Here is a 13,846-nt window from a genome sequence, read left to right as displayed (position 1 = left end):
AATGTCCCGCCCCCGCGGCGCGGTGATTGGGGGGAATTGCTGTCGCCACGCCCCGCGCGGCTTTTCCCGCTCCGGCCCGGAGACTCCCCGGCGTGCCGCGGATTGGTTGGAGAGGCGGAGGGCCCTCCCCCAGCTAGGCGCTCATTGGCCGGGCGCGCGGGGGGACGGTCCCCATTGGCGGGCGCGGCCGTCGCTCAGCCGCTGGGCCGCCGGCGGGCCCAGCGCAGCTCGGCGAGCGCGGCGCGGCGGGCGCAGAGCGGGGCGGCGGCGGCGACTCCCGGCGGCGGCGAGAAGGGGCCGCACGCCCGCCGGCCCCAAGGTGCGCCCGGAGCAACGCATGCGCCAATCGCGGCGGGCTCTGGGGAGGGGGGAAAGGCGGGCGGACGCATGCGCGGAACGCGGCCGGCGGCGCCTGCGCGCTGCGGGCGGTTTTGGCGGGCGGAGCGCGGAGCGGCGGCAGCTCGGAGCGGCGGCCAAACCGCGGCGGACGGGCCCGCGCCGGAGCCGCTCCCCGCGCAGGTAGCGCCGGCGGCGGGCGGCGGATGAATGGGCGGCAGCGCGGGGGCGGGTCCGCCGCTGTGACGGGCAGGCGCGGTGGCCAATGGATGCTGGCGGGAGGCGGAGCCACGCGCGGAGTGACGGGGGCGGTAGTTAATATCAGTGAGCGGGAGGCGGGGCGGAATGTGGATTGACAGCAGCGTGGACCAATAGCGGCGCAGTGAAGGCGGGGCCGTGCTTGGAGTGACGGTTTCACCGCCCAATAGTGGCTCGGCGGGGATGTGGCGACCTGCGGGGCGCTCAGCCAATCACCGCGCGGGCGCGCGGCTGCTCTGACCAATCGGGTACTGCGGCGCGCTTCTAGCCCCGCCCCCAGGCCCGTGCACCGGGCCCCTCAGCGGCGCTTTGAACCCAAATCTGCGGCTTTTTACCTCAAAATTGCGGTTTCTGCCCTCAAACCGCCGCGTGCCCCCTCAAACCGGCACTTTCCCGCCTCACACCGTCGGCTTTTCCCTCAGAGCTGCGGTTTTTAGCCCTGGAGAGGCGCTTTTGGCCTCAGCGCGGCGCCTTCCCTTTGTTCCCTCAGGATTCCCGGGCGCGGGATCCGGGACCGGCGCCCCGGGGGCTCCGCCGTGCATTTTCCTTTCCCTAAATCGCCTTTTCCCACCCAAACCGGCCCCTTTTCCCTCAGGAATCCACCCAGAACCTCCTGGTTCCCGCCCGAAACCCCGCCGGCAATCCGGCAGGAAATTCCAGCCAGGAGCGAGGAATTCCCCGCGTCCCTCCCGGGGCTCCGTTTGGAAGAAAGAAATCCGCTAAAATCCTGCCTAGAGGGAGGGAAAAATCCCCAGCTGGGGTTTTCTTAAAACGTCTTTTTTTTTTTAATCGTCCTCATTTTTAAGGGATTTAGCCCAAATTCCATTTCTTCGCTCTGAAATTCCTCCTCAGTTTTAGGGGATTTATTCCAAATTCCGTTTCGTTTTGCCTAAATTCTCTGGGGTTTTTTAGGGGCTTTTAGCCCGAATCTTGTTTCTTTGTGCCTAAATCCCTGCTGGTTTTTAGGAATCGGCCCCTCCTGTGCTCCCTCCTTGGGATCTCCCTTTGGGGATCCTAAAATTACCCCAAATCCCTTTTGGGGATTCCAAGATGACCCCAAATCCCTTTTGGGATCCCAAAATGACCCCAAATCCCTCCTTGGGGGTCCCCAGGTGTCCCCAAATCCCTCTTTGGGATCCCCAGGTTGCTCCAATGTCGCCTTTAAAGGGCTCCAGGAGCCTCAAATCTCCCTTTGGGGGTCCTGAGATGATCCCAAATCCCCCCCTGAGCTGTCCCCTGTCCCCCCTGGGTGACAGCACCGTGTCCCCATCGCTGTGCTGTGGGCAGGAGCAGCCCCTGTATGGTGACATTCCCTGTGCCATGGTGACATTCTGTGCCATTCCCTGTCCCTGTCCCCAGAGCGGTGGCTGCGCTATGGGCAGGAGGAGCCGGCGGGCAGCCGACAGCTCGTCCTCGGGGGAGGAGGAGGAGTATGTGGTGGAGAAGGTTCTGGACCGGCGCGTGGTGAGGGGCCAGGCCGAGTACCTGCTCAAGTGGAAGGGCTTCTCCGAGTGAGTGACAGTGGGGACAGCCCCAGGGGGGGACACAGAACCCTGGGTGTCACCCGAGTGTCCCCTGACCCTGTGAGTGACAGCAGGGACAGCCCCAGGGGGGGGACACAGCACCCTGGGTGTCACCCGAGTGTCCCCTGACCCTGTGAGTGACAGCAGGGACAGCCCCAGGGGGGGGACACAGCACCCTGGGTGTCCCCTGACCGTGTCCATGGGTGTCCCCTGAGTGTCCCCAGATGTCCCCTGTCTCCTGTCCGTGTCCCTGGGTGTCTCCTGACCATGTCCCTAGCTGCCCCCGGATGTCCCCTGGGTGCCTCTGGGTCTCCCTGGATGTCCCCTGGGTATCCCCAGGTGTCCCCTGACCGTGTCCCCCAGGGAGCACAACACGTGGGGGTGTCCCTGGATGTCCCCTGACCGTGTCCCCTGTGCCCTGACCGTGTCCCCGTGTGTCCCCCAGGGAGCACAACACGTGGGAGCCCGAGAAGAACCTGGACTGCCCCGAGCTGATCTCGCAGTTCCTGCGCAAGGACCGCAGGATGAGGGACATGAGGGACAGCGAGGGGACACGGCCCCGCGAGCGCCCCGAGGGCGCCAAGCGCAAGGGACTGCCCGGGGAGGATGGCAGGGCCAAGAAGAAGAGGGAGGTGAGAGGGGACACGGGGACGGGGGGACACTGGGAGGGGACAGGAACACGGGGACAGGGACAGGGACATGGGGAGGGGACAGAGACGTGGGGATGGGCGTGGGAATTCAGGGATGGGGACAGTGCCCAGGCACAGGGTCACGCCCCCAGTGCCACCACGCTGGGACCCTTCCCTGACCTCTCCTCTCCCCAAAATCCCATTTTTCCCAAACCAATCTCATTTTCCCCAAAACCCTCCCTTTCCCCCCAAAACCGTCCCTTTAACCCCAGAGTAACGACATCGCCCGCGGCTTCGAGCGGGGGCTGGAGCCCGAGAAGATCATCGGGGCCACCGACTCCTGCGGGGACCTCATGTTCCTCATGAAGTGGTGAGGCCACCTCCTCGCTGTCCCCTGCGACCCTCCATTTCCTGCCTGTGTCCCCAGTTCCTGTCTGTGTCCCCAGTTTGTCTCTTTGTCCCCAGTTTGTGTCCCCAGTTTGTGTCCATGTCCCCCAGTTTGTCCCTTTGTCTCCAATTTGTGATCCCAATTTGTGTCCCCAATTTATCCCCGTGTCCCCAGTCTGTGTCCCCAGTTTATCCCCGTGTCCCCAGTTTGTGTCCCCAGTTTGTCCCCGTGTCCCCAGCCCGTCCCCTGACCCTGTGTCCCCGCAGGAAGGACACGGACGAGGCTGACCTGGTGCTGGCCAAGGAGGCCAACCTCAAGTGTCCCCAGATTGTCATCGCGTTCTACGAGGAGCGGCTGACGTGGCACGCGTACCCCGAGGACAGCGAGCCCAAGGAGCGGGACCCCCCCCGCAGCTAAGCCCCCTCCCCAATCTGTACAGACACCCCGGACTGTCCCCTGTCCCCTCCCGGGTCCCCCTGGGGACAGGGTGACCCTTCCCTGCCCTGGGGGTGTCCCCAGCCTGTCCCCACCCCCGGGGCAGGGTTGGGGGGTGGCCCCGATTTTGGTGTTTTTTAAAGTCGGTGTTTTTAGCCGGGGCCCCCCCGGGGTGTCCCCGTGTCCCCCCTGTCCCCTCTGATCCCCACCCCCGTGTTGTCCCCAACCCCCCGGATTTGCTTCCAATAAACAACGGTCACTTTTCAGAGCTGCCACCTGTGGGGCTGGGGACACCGCTGGCCCCAGCACGGCCCGGTGTCACCAGCACGGTGTCACCAGCATGGCCTGGTGTCCCCTCAGTGTCCTCCAGTGTCACCAGCATGGCCTGGTGTCCCCCCACCAGTGTCCCCAGTATGGCCCAGTGTCCCTTCCCCCCCCCCCTCAGCGCTGCCCCCTGCTGGTGACAGCGGGCGCTGCACGGGGACAGCGCGGGGACAAAGGGGAGCCGAGGACAGCGGGGGTGGCACTGGGGGGTCCGGAGGGGACAAAGGGGACCCCTGGGGATGGGGCAGGGGCTGTTTGGGGACACCGCAGTGACACAGGGAGGGTTTGGGGACACTGGGGTGACAATAGAGGGGAGGTTGGGGACACTCCGGTGACACCAAGGGGTGTTTGGGGACACTCCGGTGACACCGAGGAGGGTTTGGGGACACTCCGGTGACACCGGGGGAGGTTGGGGGCGCTCCGGTGACACCGGGGGAGGTTGGGGGCGCTCCCTCCCGTTCCCGCTAGGGGGCGCGCTCGAGCCGCCGCAGCTCCGCGTGCCCCGCCCCCTCACCGTGGGAAGGGGCGTGGCCTGTGCAGACTCCGCCCCCTGCTGTGAGCGCCCCCGAATCTCCCACGCGCGTTCGGGACGCCGGGGGGGTCTGAGGGGGATTTTGGGGGCCCTGGGGGAATTTTAGGGGATTTGGGGGAGGTTCGGGTGGGATTTTGGGGGCGATTTGGGGGATGTTTTCCCGCCGCAAGGCACGATGGAAAACTCCGCGCGCAGACAAAGGACCGGGCCACGCCCCCTCCCTCCGCGCGCGGGGCACGCCGGGAAGGGGAAGGGGCGGGGCCTATCGGGGCAAGGGGCGGGGCCCGGCGTGCGGCGGACGCTCAAGGTGGGCTCGCGGCGGCGGCAGCGACGTCACCGGGGAGAGCGTGTGACGTCACCGGGGGGAGCGTGTGACGTCACGGGGGGAGCGGGGCTGTGAGGGACCCTCGGGCGGGGGGGGGGGGTCAGGGTCGGGCACGGGGACACCGCCAGCGTGCCCCGCCCCCCCCGGGGGGGCTCCGCTGTCACCTGTGTCACCCCCCCAGGGCTCCGCTGTCCCCTCTGTCACCTCCCGGGGCCTCTCTGTCCACTCTGTCACCCCCCCCAGGGGTCTGGGTCACCTCTGTCCCACCCCCGGGGGTCCCTTGTCCCCTCCAGGGCTCCCCGGTCCCCTCTCTCGCCCCCTGTGTCCCCCCCAAGGCTCCCCTGTCCGCTCTGTCCCCCCCAGGTCCCCTCTGTCACCTCCCGTGTCCCCGCAGGCGATGGGGGATGGAGCGGGAGGAGGAGGAGGAGGAGGAGGAGGAGGGAGCCGGGGGTGCGGCTGAGGAAGGAGCGAAGGCTGAGGAAGCCAATGCTGATGATGCTGAAGCCGATGAAGATGCTGAGGATGCTGAGGATGAGGATGCTGAGGCCGAGGGCGTGGCGGGCCGGTTCCTGGCGCTGCAGCGCGCTCTGTCCGAGCGGCTCCGGGCGCTGCCGCCGCCGGGCCCGCCCGTGTCCGTGGTGTACGCGCCGCTCGAGTACGCGTGGGAGCCGCACCGGAGCTTCGTGCGCCGCTTCCTGCGCTCCCCCAAAGCCGTGCTGTTCCTGGGCATGAACCCCGGGCCCTTCGGCATGGCTCAGACCGGGGTGAGCACCCCAAAACTGCCTGGGTGCCCCAAAAACCCTAAATCCAATAACCCAAACCCGGGAGGGGCACGGGGGGGGAATGGGGGCACCGGGAGAGGGGCTGGGGGGGCTCGGTGCAGCCTGCGAGGTCCCAAAGGGGAGGAAATGAGGCTGGGGGGGATCAGGGGGTCTCTAGGGGAGGGAAACTGAGGCACAGGAGGGTTTGGGGGGGGGGTCACCAGGGGGTTCGGTCCATCTCACGGGGCAGCAGAGCAGGGAAACTGAGGCGGGGGGGGGTCCCCAGAAGGTCCCACTCCATCGCATGGGGTCCAAGGGGAGGGAAACTGAGGCGGGGGGGGGTCCCCAGAAGGTCCCACTCCATCCCGTGGGGTCCAAGGGGAGGGAAACTGAGGCACGGGAGGGGTCCCAGTCCATTCAATGGAAGGGAAACTGAGGCACGGGGGGTCCCAATCCATCCCGTGGAGGGGAAACTGAGGCACGGGGGGTCCCAATCCATTCAATGGAAGGGAAACTGAGGCACGGGGCGCTCCCGCTCCATCCCAGCACCGACCCCGCGGCGCGGGGCTGACTCTGTGCGGGCCGGGGCTGTCCCCGCCGTGTCCCCGCCGTGTCCCGCCCCTGACGCCCCCTCCCCGCCCCTCAGGTGCCGTTCGGCGAGGCGTGGCACGTGCGCGAGTGGCTGCGGGTGTCGGGCGCGGTGCGGCGCCCGCCCTGCGAGCACCCCAAGCGCCCGGTGCTGGGGCTGCGCTGCCCGCGGGCCGAGGTCAGCGGCGCCCGCTTCTGGGGGCTCATCCGCAGCCTCTGCCCCGACCCCCGCGCCTTCTTCCGCCACTGCTTCGTGCACAACCTCTGCCCGCTGCTCTTCCTGGCCGCCTCGGGCCGCAACGTGGCCCCGCCGGAGCTGCGGGCGGCGGAGCGGGAGCGGCTGCTGGGCCCGTGCGGGGCCGCGCTGGCCGCCGCCGTGCGGGCGCTGGGCGTGCGGCTCGTGGTGGCGCTGGGCCGCGTGGCCGAGCTGCGGGCGCGCCGGGCGCTGCGGGACGCGGGCATGGCCGTGCCCGTGGCCTGGATCCCGCACCCGTCCCCCCGCAACCCCCGCGCCAACCGCGGCTGGGAGGGCGAGGCCCGCGAGCGGCTGCGGGAGCTGGGGGTGCTGCGGCTCATGGGCGTGCGGGAGCAGGGGGGAGCGGGGGAAAACGGGGCCGAGGGGTCCCTGCTCCAGTGTGACCAGTTTGGGACTGGGGAAAACGGGGCTGGGGGGTCCCTGGACCAGTGTGACCAGTTTGGAACTGGGGAAAACGGGGCCGGGGGGTCCCTGCTCCAGTGTGACCAGTTTGGAACTGGGGAAAATGGGGCCGGGGGGTCCCTGCTCCAGTGTGACCAGTTTGGAACTGGGGAAAACGGGGCCGGGGGGTCCCTGACCCAGTGTGACCAGTTTGGGACTGGGGAAAACGGGGCTGGGGGGTCCCTGCTCCAGTGTGACCAGTTTGGGACTGGGGAAAACGGGGCCGGGGGGTCCCTGCTCCAGTTTGGGACTGGGGAAAACGGGGCCGGGGGGTCCCTGACCCAGTGTGACCAGTTTGGGACTGGGGAAAACGGGGCTGGGGGGGTCCCTGCTCCAGTTTGACCAGCTGGGAACTGTGGGAGATGGAGCTGGGGGGTCCCTGGACCACTTGGACAAGTTGGGGACTGGGAGGAAGGAGGATGGGTGGTCCCTGCCCCAGTTTGACCAGTTTGGGACTGGGGAGAAGGGGATTGATGGGGCCCTGCCTCAGTTTCCCCACTCAGAACAGGATTTAGGGCAACACTCCAGGGCAGAGGGTGAACCCCTGCCTCGGTTTCCCCGCTCGGGAGGGGGTTTGGGGCTCCTTTAGGGGCGGGGCACGGGCCCTGCCTCAGTTTCCCCACTCGGGGGCGGTGCATAGGGAGCCTTTAGGGGCGGGGGATGGGCCCTGCCTCAGTTTCCCTTTAGGAAAAAAGGGGGGAGGGTTCGTGGGTCGCTGCCTCGCGGCGTTTTCTGTGCAATTCTGGAATTAATAAAGGCGAGAATTGGTAAAAAAGCCGGGAAAGAGTCATTGGGGGCAGGCGGGAGCCAACGAACCGACCTTCCTTCCTTCCTCCCTCCCTCCCCCCTCTATTTTATTTTTGTAAAAACCCAGATTTTCCCCTTTTCCCCCGCTTTTTCCCCCCCGTCTCTCCGGGCGCCGGCTCCGCAGATTTGTCACAGATTTTATTGTCACCAATTGCCCAGAACCGGGGCGCGTTTAAATCCCCATCGATCGGGGTTTTTTTCCCGGAATTGCCGGGTTTGTGCCGATTCTCTCGGCCGACTCCAGAGGGAGCCCGGACAAGGGAGGATGAGGAGCGGCCGAGATTTCCCAGCCGGGAAAGCCTCGGGAAGGGAGCGGAGCAGCCCCGGCAAGCCCGGCTGTTCCTTCATCGGCATCCCGGAGAAATCCGGATTTCCCATATCTGCATCCCAGAGAAACCCAGATTTTCCCATATCAGCATCCCAGATTTTCCTGCATCTGCATCCCAGAACATCCCAGATTTTCCGACATTGGAATTCCAAATTTTCCTACATCCGCATCCCAGAGAATTCCAGATTTTCCCGTATCAGCATCCCAGGTTTTCCTGTCTCAATATCCCAGATTTTCCCACACCCCATAAATTTCCCCACACCCGATTTTCCCAGGTTTTCACCCCAAAACCTCCCCCCCCTTTTTTTGGGACAGCCCCTCCCCCACCCGGGGTCACAGCGGGGTCACCGCCGCCCCTCCCCCACCCCCGCGTCCCTTCCCAGCCCATCCCCGGAACCGGGGGGCGACCCCCGAACCCCCCCCCCCCCCCGATCGATGCCACCGCCACCCTCCCGCCCCTCGGCCCCAGCGGGGTTTGGGGGTTTTTGGGGCATTTTCCGCGATCCCCGCCGGTGTTTGCCGCGGTTCCTCATTGGCATTCCGGGCCCGGCCTGACCTCTCCTTGCACCCGCAGCCGGGGCGGGGCCGGCGCGGCGGCTGCGCCCGGGAGCGCCCGGCGCGCTCTAATTCGGCGATTACTGTCACAGGGCCATTTGTCACCGTGCCACCGCCCCGGGGACGCTCGGCGGACGTCAGGGCCCCCCCTGCCCGCCGCTGCTTTCATCTCTGCGCATCCAATTCGAGAGCGCGGGGGAAGGGGCGAGCGGGGCGAGGCTCCAGCGCCACAAACCCGCAATTTAACAAACCCCCCTTTCCGCAAATCCGCAATTTCCCAAATCCCCGTTTCCACAAATCCCCGTTTCCCGGTGTTTCCAGTTCCACAAATCCCCATTTTCCCGGTGTTTCCAGTTCCACAAATCCCCATTTTCCTAAATCCCCGTTTCCACAAATCCCCATTTTCCCAAATCCTCATTTCCCGGTGATTCCAGTTCCTCAGATCCCCATTTCCACAAATCCCCATATTCCTATTTCCCCATTTCCACAAATCCCCATTTCCCCGTATTTCCAGTTCCACAAATTCCCATTTTCCTGCGACTTCATCTCCCCAAATCCCAATTTCCCAGTGTTCCCAATTCCACTAATTCCCATTTTCCTGCATTTCCACTCCCATAAATCCCCATTTCCCCGTGTTTCCAGTTCCATACGTCCCCATTGCCCCGCGTTTCCAGTTCCATAAATCCCCATTTCCCCAAATCCCCATTTCCCGGTTTTTCTAGTGCCCCAAATCCCCATTTCCCTGCATTTCCAGTTGCCCTAAACCACCCCAAAAATCCCCGGGATGAGGACGGACAGAGGGAGGGAGCGCCCTTAGAGCAGAGGAGAGCGCTCCCCACCCCCAATTAATCCCCGAAGCAATTAAACACCGGCCAGGGCTGCGCTGCCTTCATTAACGCTCCCGCTGTTAATTAGCAACAGGCGGGAGCCGCCCTCCCCCCCCTTTCCTCATTAATTAATTGCTGTCAGTAATTAATAGATCCTGGTGCTGGCCAAGGAGGCCAACCTCAAGTGTCCCCAGATTGTCATCGCGTTCTACGAGGAGCGGCTGACGTGGCACGCGTACCCCGAGGACAGCGAGCCCAAGGAGCGGGACCCCCCCCCGCAGCTAAGCCCCCTCCCCAATCTGTACAGACACCCCGGACTGTCCCCTGTCCCCTCCCGGGTCCCCCTGGGGACAGGGTGACCCTTCCCTGCCCTGGGGGTGTCCCCAGCCTGTCCCCACCCCCGGGGCAGGGTTGGGGGGTGGCCCCGATTTTGGTGTTTTTTAAAGTCGGTGTTTTTAGCCGGGGCCCCCCCGGGGTGTCCCCGTGTCCCCCCTGTCCCCTCTGATCCCCACCCCCGTGTTGTCCCCAACCCCCCGGATTTGCTTCCAATAAACAACGGTCACTTTTCAGAGCTGCCACCTGTGGGGCTGGGGACACCGCTGGCCCCAGCACGGCCCGGTGTCACCAGCACAGTGTCACCAGCATGGCCTGGTGTCCCCAACATGGCCCGGTGTCACCAGCACAGTGTCACCAGCATGGCCCGGTGTCCCCTCAGTGTCCTCCAGTGTCCCCAGTCTGACCCAGTGTCCCCCCACCAGTGTCCCCTGCCCAGTGTCCCGCCGGTGCCCCCTGCTGGTGACCGCGGGCGCTGCACGGGGACTGTTCGGTGGCAGCGCCCGTGCCACACGGAGCAAGCACACGCAGTCACCGATGCGGGGCACGGTGAAATGGCGATAATTAACGCGCGAACGGGGTCATTTATAACGGGGGGAAACGGTAAAAGGGCAGGGGTTCCGCCTGAGCGAAACCTCGCGATATCTTGAGCGAAACCTCGCGATATCTTGAGCGAAACATCGCGATATCTTGAGCCAAACCTCGCGATATCTTCCCACATTCCCCCCGCCTTTTATGACCCGCTAAAAACTTGGAAAATGCTGAGGTCGAAACTGGTGAGTGGGAAACGCGTGTAACTGGCAAAATGTACTGAACGTGAACAATGTAACGCAACCGTAACAAACTTGTAAGTGTAGGTGTTTAACAAATTAAAAATTAACTATCTCTGGGGGTTTTTTTGTTTTGTTTTTGGGTGTTTTTTTGTTGTTCTGTTGGGAGTTTTTTGTTTTGTTTTACAAGCTATGTCTTTAATAGGGGTGCTGAGGAGGGCGATGGGAGCAGCGTGGCTCGGGGGCTGTGGGACAGGGGCAGCCACGGCCGGCTCAGGCCCTGGGCTCCAGCGCGGCCTCGCCGAGCGCCAGGTCCCCGTATTGCTCGGCTCTGCGCTGCCCCAGGTGCTCCCGCGCCACCTTCTCCGTGGGGCACTGCTTCAGCTTCACCTGGCCGAAGCTGCGATCCTTCGCCGTACCCTCCCAAACCAGAGAGCATTTGTTTGTTTTCTTAACGGACTGACCAGACCCGTCGTTGTCCTCTCCCTTTGTGTTTGACGTCCGCTCGTCCCACTTTATTCGATGCAGCATAAGGCGTTTGAATTTCTTCTGCGCTTTCGGGCCTCCTTCTAGCACCACCACATTGAGGTCTTTGTGCAGGACCACCGCTCCTGTGAGGTGCAGCTGCCCAGCATTTGCCTCGATTTTGAATCTTTTTGCTGGACTGCTCAAGTTTCGAACCCTGTACACAGCTATGTGAACTCCCTGGGAAACATCTTCCTTCAGCTTTTTCACCTTCTTGGCTTTCCGCTGCTCTGCCGTGAGATTCCGTGCTGCGTTTGCCTCCTCGTGAGCCTTCTGCCTCTTGGCCACCTGTGCTCGGACGCGAGCTTCCACCTTTGTTGGCTCCTGCACAGCTTCTGCGCCCAGCACCCGCGCCAGGTTGGAAATCCTCGCTCTGGGCTCCGGTGGTGGCACCAGGCCCAGCCTGACCTTCTCCTGCAGCTCCTTCTGGGCTTCTCGCCGTGTCTGGCGCCGTAATTTCTTTTGCTCTTTCTTTGTTAAATACACGCCCAGGGTCACGGGCGTGTCGCTGTCCACCGGGGGGCTGAGCTGGGCTGGGTGCTCCACCAGGCTGGTGACCCCAAAGAATTCGTCTTTCTTTGAGGCCGTGCCACCTTTTAAACCCAGGCCATTGGGGATGATGTAGGAGTCCCACCACTCGGTCTCTGGGATCTCCCCGTCCTTCAGCTCCTTCTTTGGGGTGATCAGAGCCAACTTGGTGGAAGTGTGAATCCCAGTTTTCCTGGCAGCCTGGGAGATCTCTGCTTGCAGCTTTTCTAGCTGAGCCTTTGTTCTCAGCCTTTGGGCAATTCTCTCAAATTTGCCTTTTTCATGGAAATTAAAGCTGCGTTTCTGCTGCTGGGCCGGGGTTATGGAGACCCGGGGGTCAAAGTACGTGTTTGATTCCACATCTTCCGAGGGCTTTTCCTTCAGCTGCTGCTTGAACTGCTCCCTCTTCACTGCTCTGATGTTGGCCTTCAGGGTGGGCGTGCGGTGGGTGAGCTCGATCTCCTTCCCGCCGGCATCCACGGTCCGGCCCTGCTCATCCAGGATCAGCGGTGCTGGCTTGGTCCGATCCTTCAGCTCCGCTTTCGGGGCCGCGATGCCCAGGGCGTGCAGGTTGGCCGGTCCCACCGTGCTGGCACTGCCAATGAGCCCTGGCTTCAGCTGAGCCTGGATCCTGGCCTGCAGCTCTGCAGCCTTCCTGGCCTTCTCAATGGCACCGTTCATGAACGTGGCTGCCTGAGAGGCCTGGATGGTGCTGCCGATGGGGAGCCGCTCCGACTGGGATGAAGATGAAATTTTGGGCTGTGGTGTTGGAGGACTGATGAAACTCAGCTGTTTTTTCCTCTCCTCAATCTGTCATGTGGCTGCCTCCATCATCTGTTTGATCTGGAGCTCGGTCAGCATCCCTGGGCTCTCCGATGGTGGGCCTGGAATGACTTCAGGCTCATCCTCAACCTCCTCGAACCGTGGGATGCGCCGTTTCTTGGCACCAGAGGGTTCCCTGGACACCTCAGAGCCATCACCCAACACATCCTTTAGCTCCCGTTTGCGGTTACGGTCACTGTTGGATTTGGCACGCCGGGAGCTCCGTCCTTCCTCCACTGCCTCCAAGAGCTTGTCCACAAATCTCAGGGTGGGATCATCCAGGAAGGGTTTGAGGTGCTCAGCTCCTTTTTCCTGCTCCATGCCCACGCAGCTGAGGGCCGCAGTGACCGCGGTGGGCTCCGAGAAGCCGAGCACGCGTTTCCCCATCTTCTCCATCCACGGCTTCAGCTCGTCCAGCTCCCGCTTGGACAGAGGCATCTCCGCTCAGGCGGCGCCGTTCCCTCACGCCGCTCCCGGTCCCGGTCCCGGTCCCGGCCCGGCGGCCCCTGGCGGTGACGGCGCCTCGGGGCGGGAGCGGAAACGTCCCCGGTTCGTTCCCGGGTTTCGGCACCGCTTGTGCCGCCGCTTGGTCCGCGGCGTCCCGGGTCGAGCACGGCTCGGTAGCAGCGCCCGTGCCACACGGGCCAAGCACACGCAGTCACCGATGCGGGGCACGGTGAAATGGCGATAATTAACGGCTGAACGGGGTCATTTATAACGCGGGGAAACGGTAAAAGGGCAGGGGTTCCGCCTGAGCGAAACATCGCGATATCTTGAGCGAAACATCGCGATATCTTAGCGAAACATCGCGATATCTTGAGCGAAACATCGCGATATCTCCCACAGCCAAAAACCCCGGGCATGAACCCGGGAAACTCGGGGTGGCTCGGACCGGGGGGCGTCGGGAAAGGGACCAGGAGGGAGCTGGGGGAAAGGAGGATGGAGGGGGGCTGGACCCGTTGGGGACTGGGGGGAAGAAGGATGGGGAGGTCCCTGCCCCAGTTTGACCAGTTGGAAACTGGGAAAAAGGGGATTAGGGGGTCCCGTCCCCAGTTTGGGACTGGGGAAAAAGGGGGCTGGGGGGTCCCTGCCCCAGTTTGGGACTGGGAGGAAGGAGGATGATGGGCCCTGCCTCAGTTTCCCTTTAGGAAAAAGGGGGGGAGGGTTCGTGGGTCGCTGCCTCGCGGCGTTTTCTGTGCAATTCTGGAATTAATAAAGGCGAGAATTGGTAAAAAAGCAGGGAAAGGGTCATTGGGGGCAGGCGGGAACCAACGAACCAACCTTCCCTCCTCTTCTTCTTCCGCCACTTCCTTCCTTCCTTCCTTCCATCCTTCCTTCCGCCACTTCCTCCCTCCCCCCTTTATTTTATTTTTCTAAAAGCCCAGATTTTCCCCTTTTCCCCCGTTTTTTCCCCCCTGTCTTTCCGGGCGCGGGCTCCGCGGATTTCTCACAGATTTTATTGTCACCAATTGCCAAGGACTGGGGCGCGTTTAAATCCCCATCGATCGATGGTGCCATGATCTGACAGTGATGGTGCCATAATCTGACATTGATT

At 63.6% G+C, this 13,846-nt stretch overlaps 4 protein-coding genes across 5 annotated transcripts; 2 read left to right on the top strand and 2 right to left on the bottom strand.

The window, feature by feature from the left end:
- The first annotated feature begins 216 nt into the window (after positions 1-216).
- CBX5 (chromobox 5) lies at positions 217-3,835 on the top strand. 2 transcript variants are annotated; one of them, XM_036406041.2, is made up of 5 exons: positions 217-319; positions 1,954-2,105; positions 2,563-2,749; positions 3,019-3,116; positions 3,401-3,835. In XM_036406041.2, the coding sequence occupies exons 2-5, from the start codon at positions 1,969-1,971 to the stop codon at positions 3,549-3,551; spliced, it is 573 nt and encodes a 190-aa protein (XP_036261934.1). In that variant the 5' UTR covers positions 217-319; positions 1,954-1,968; the 3' UTR covers positions 3,552-3,835. The 2 variants fall into 2 exon arrangements, with proteins under 2 accessions (XP_036261934.1, XP_036261932.2); XM_036406039.2 differs by lacking the exon at positions 217-319 and adding an exon at positions 421-519.
- A 1,033-nt stretch (positions 3,836-4,868) lies between these two features.
- SMUG1 (single-strand-selective monofunctional uracil-DNA glycosylase 1) lies at positions 4,869-7,552 on the top strand. The gene is made up of 2 exons (XM_036406037.1): positions 4,869-5,514; positions 6,158-7,552. Exons 1-2 carry the CDS (start codon positions 5,155-5,157, stop codon positions 7,136-7,138), a joined length of 1,341 nt encoding a protein of 446 aa, XP_036261930.1. The 5' UTR covers positions 4,869-5,154; the 3' UTR covers positions 7,139-7,552.
- Positions 7,553-10,323: 2,771 nt separating this feature from the next.
- Positions 10,324-12,983, bottom strand: LOC118701421 (U4/U6 small nuclear ribonucleoprotein Prp3-like). Its single transcript, XM_036406042.2, has one exon. It carries the CDS (start codon positions 12,727-12,729, stop codon positions 12,283-12,285), a length of 447 nt encoding a protein of 148 aa, XP_036261935.1. The 5' UTR covers positions 12,730-12,983; the 3' UTR covers positions 10,324-12,282.
- On the bottom strand, positions 10,690-12,150 carry LOC118701418 (U4/U6 small nuclear ribonucleoprotein Prp3-like). The gene has a single exon (XM_036406036.2). The coding sequence runs from the start codon at positions 12,148-12,150 to the stop codon at positions 10,690-10,692; it is 1,461 nt and encodes a 486-aa protein (XP_036261929.1).
- Positions 12,984-13,846: the final 863 nt, after the last annotated feature.

The sequence above is a fragment of the Molothrus ater genome, unplaced genomic scaffold (genome assembly GCF_012460135.2).
Source record: "Molothrus ater isolate BHLD 08-10-18 breed brown headed cowbird unplaced genomic scaffold, BPBGC_Mater_1.1 matUn_MA662, whole genome shotgun sequence".
In the NCBI taxonomy this organism is placed as follows: domain Eukaryota; kingdom Metazoa; phylum Chordata; class Aves; order Passeriformes; family Icteridae; genus Molothrus; species Molothrus ater.
This window is presented reverse-complemented; position numbering and strand designations above follow the sequence as displayed.

Excerpts from the sequence above, each read along its gene's own strand:
- SMUG1 (XM_036406037.1), top strand. The coding sequence starts at position 5,155 with ATGGAGCGGGAGGAGGAGGAGGAGGAGGAGGAGGAGGGAGCCGGGGGT. Across the intron at positions 5,515-6,157 it reads TCGGCATGGCTCAGACCGGG|GTGCCGTTCGGCGAGGCGTG; the intron begins GTGAGCACCCCA and ends CCCGCCCCTCAG.
- LOC118701421 (XM_036406042.2), bottom strand. The coding sequence starts at position 12,729 with ATGCCTCTGTCCAAGCGGGAGCTGGACGAGCTGAAGCCGTGGATGGAG.
- LOC118701418 (XM_036406036.2), bottom strand. The coding sequence starts at position 12,150 with ATGAACGGTGCCATTGAGAAGGCCAGGAAGGCTGCAGAGCTGCAGGCC.
- CBX5 (XM_036406041.2), top strand. The coding sequence starts at position 1,969 with ATGGGCAGGAGGAGCCGGCGGGCAGCCGACAGCTCGTCCTCGGGGGAG. Across the intron at positions 2,106-2,562 it reads AAGTGGAAGGGCTTCTCCGA|GGAGCACAACACGTGGGAGC; the intron begins GTGAGTGACAGT and ends TGTGTCCCCCAG. Across the intron at positions 2,750-3,018 it reads GGGCCAAGAAGAAGAGGGAG|AGTAACGACATCGCCCGCGG; the intron begins GTGAGAGGGGAC and ends CTTTAACCCCAG.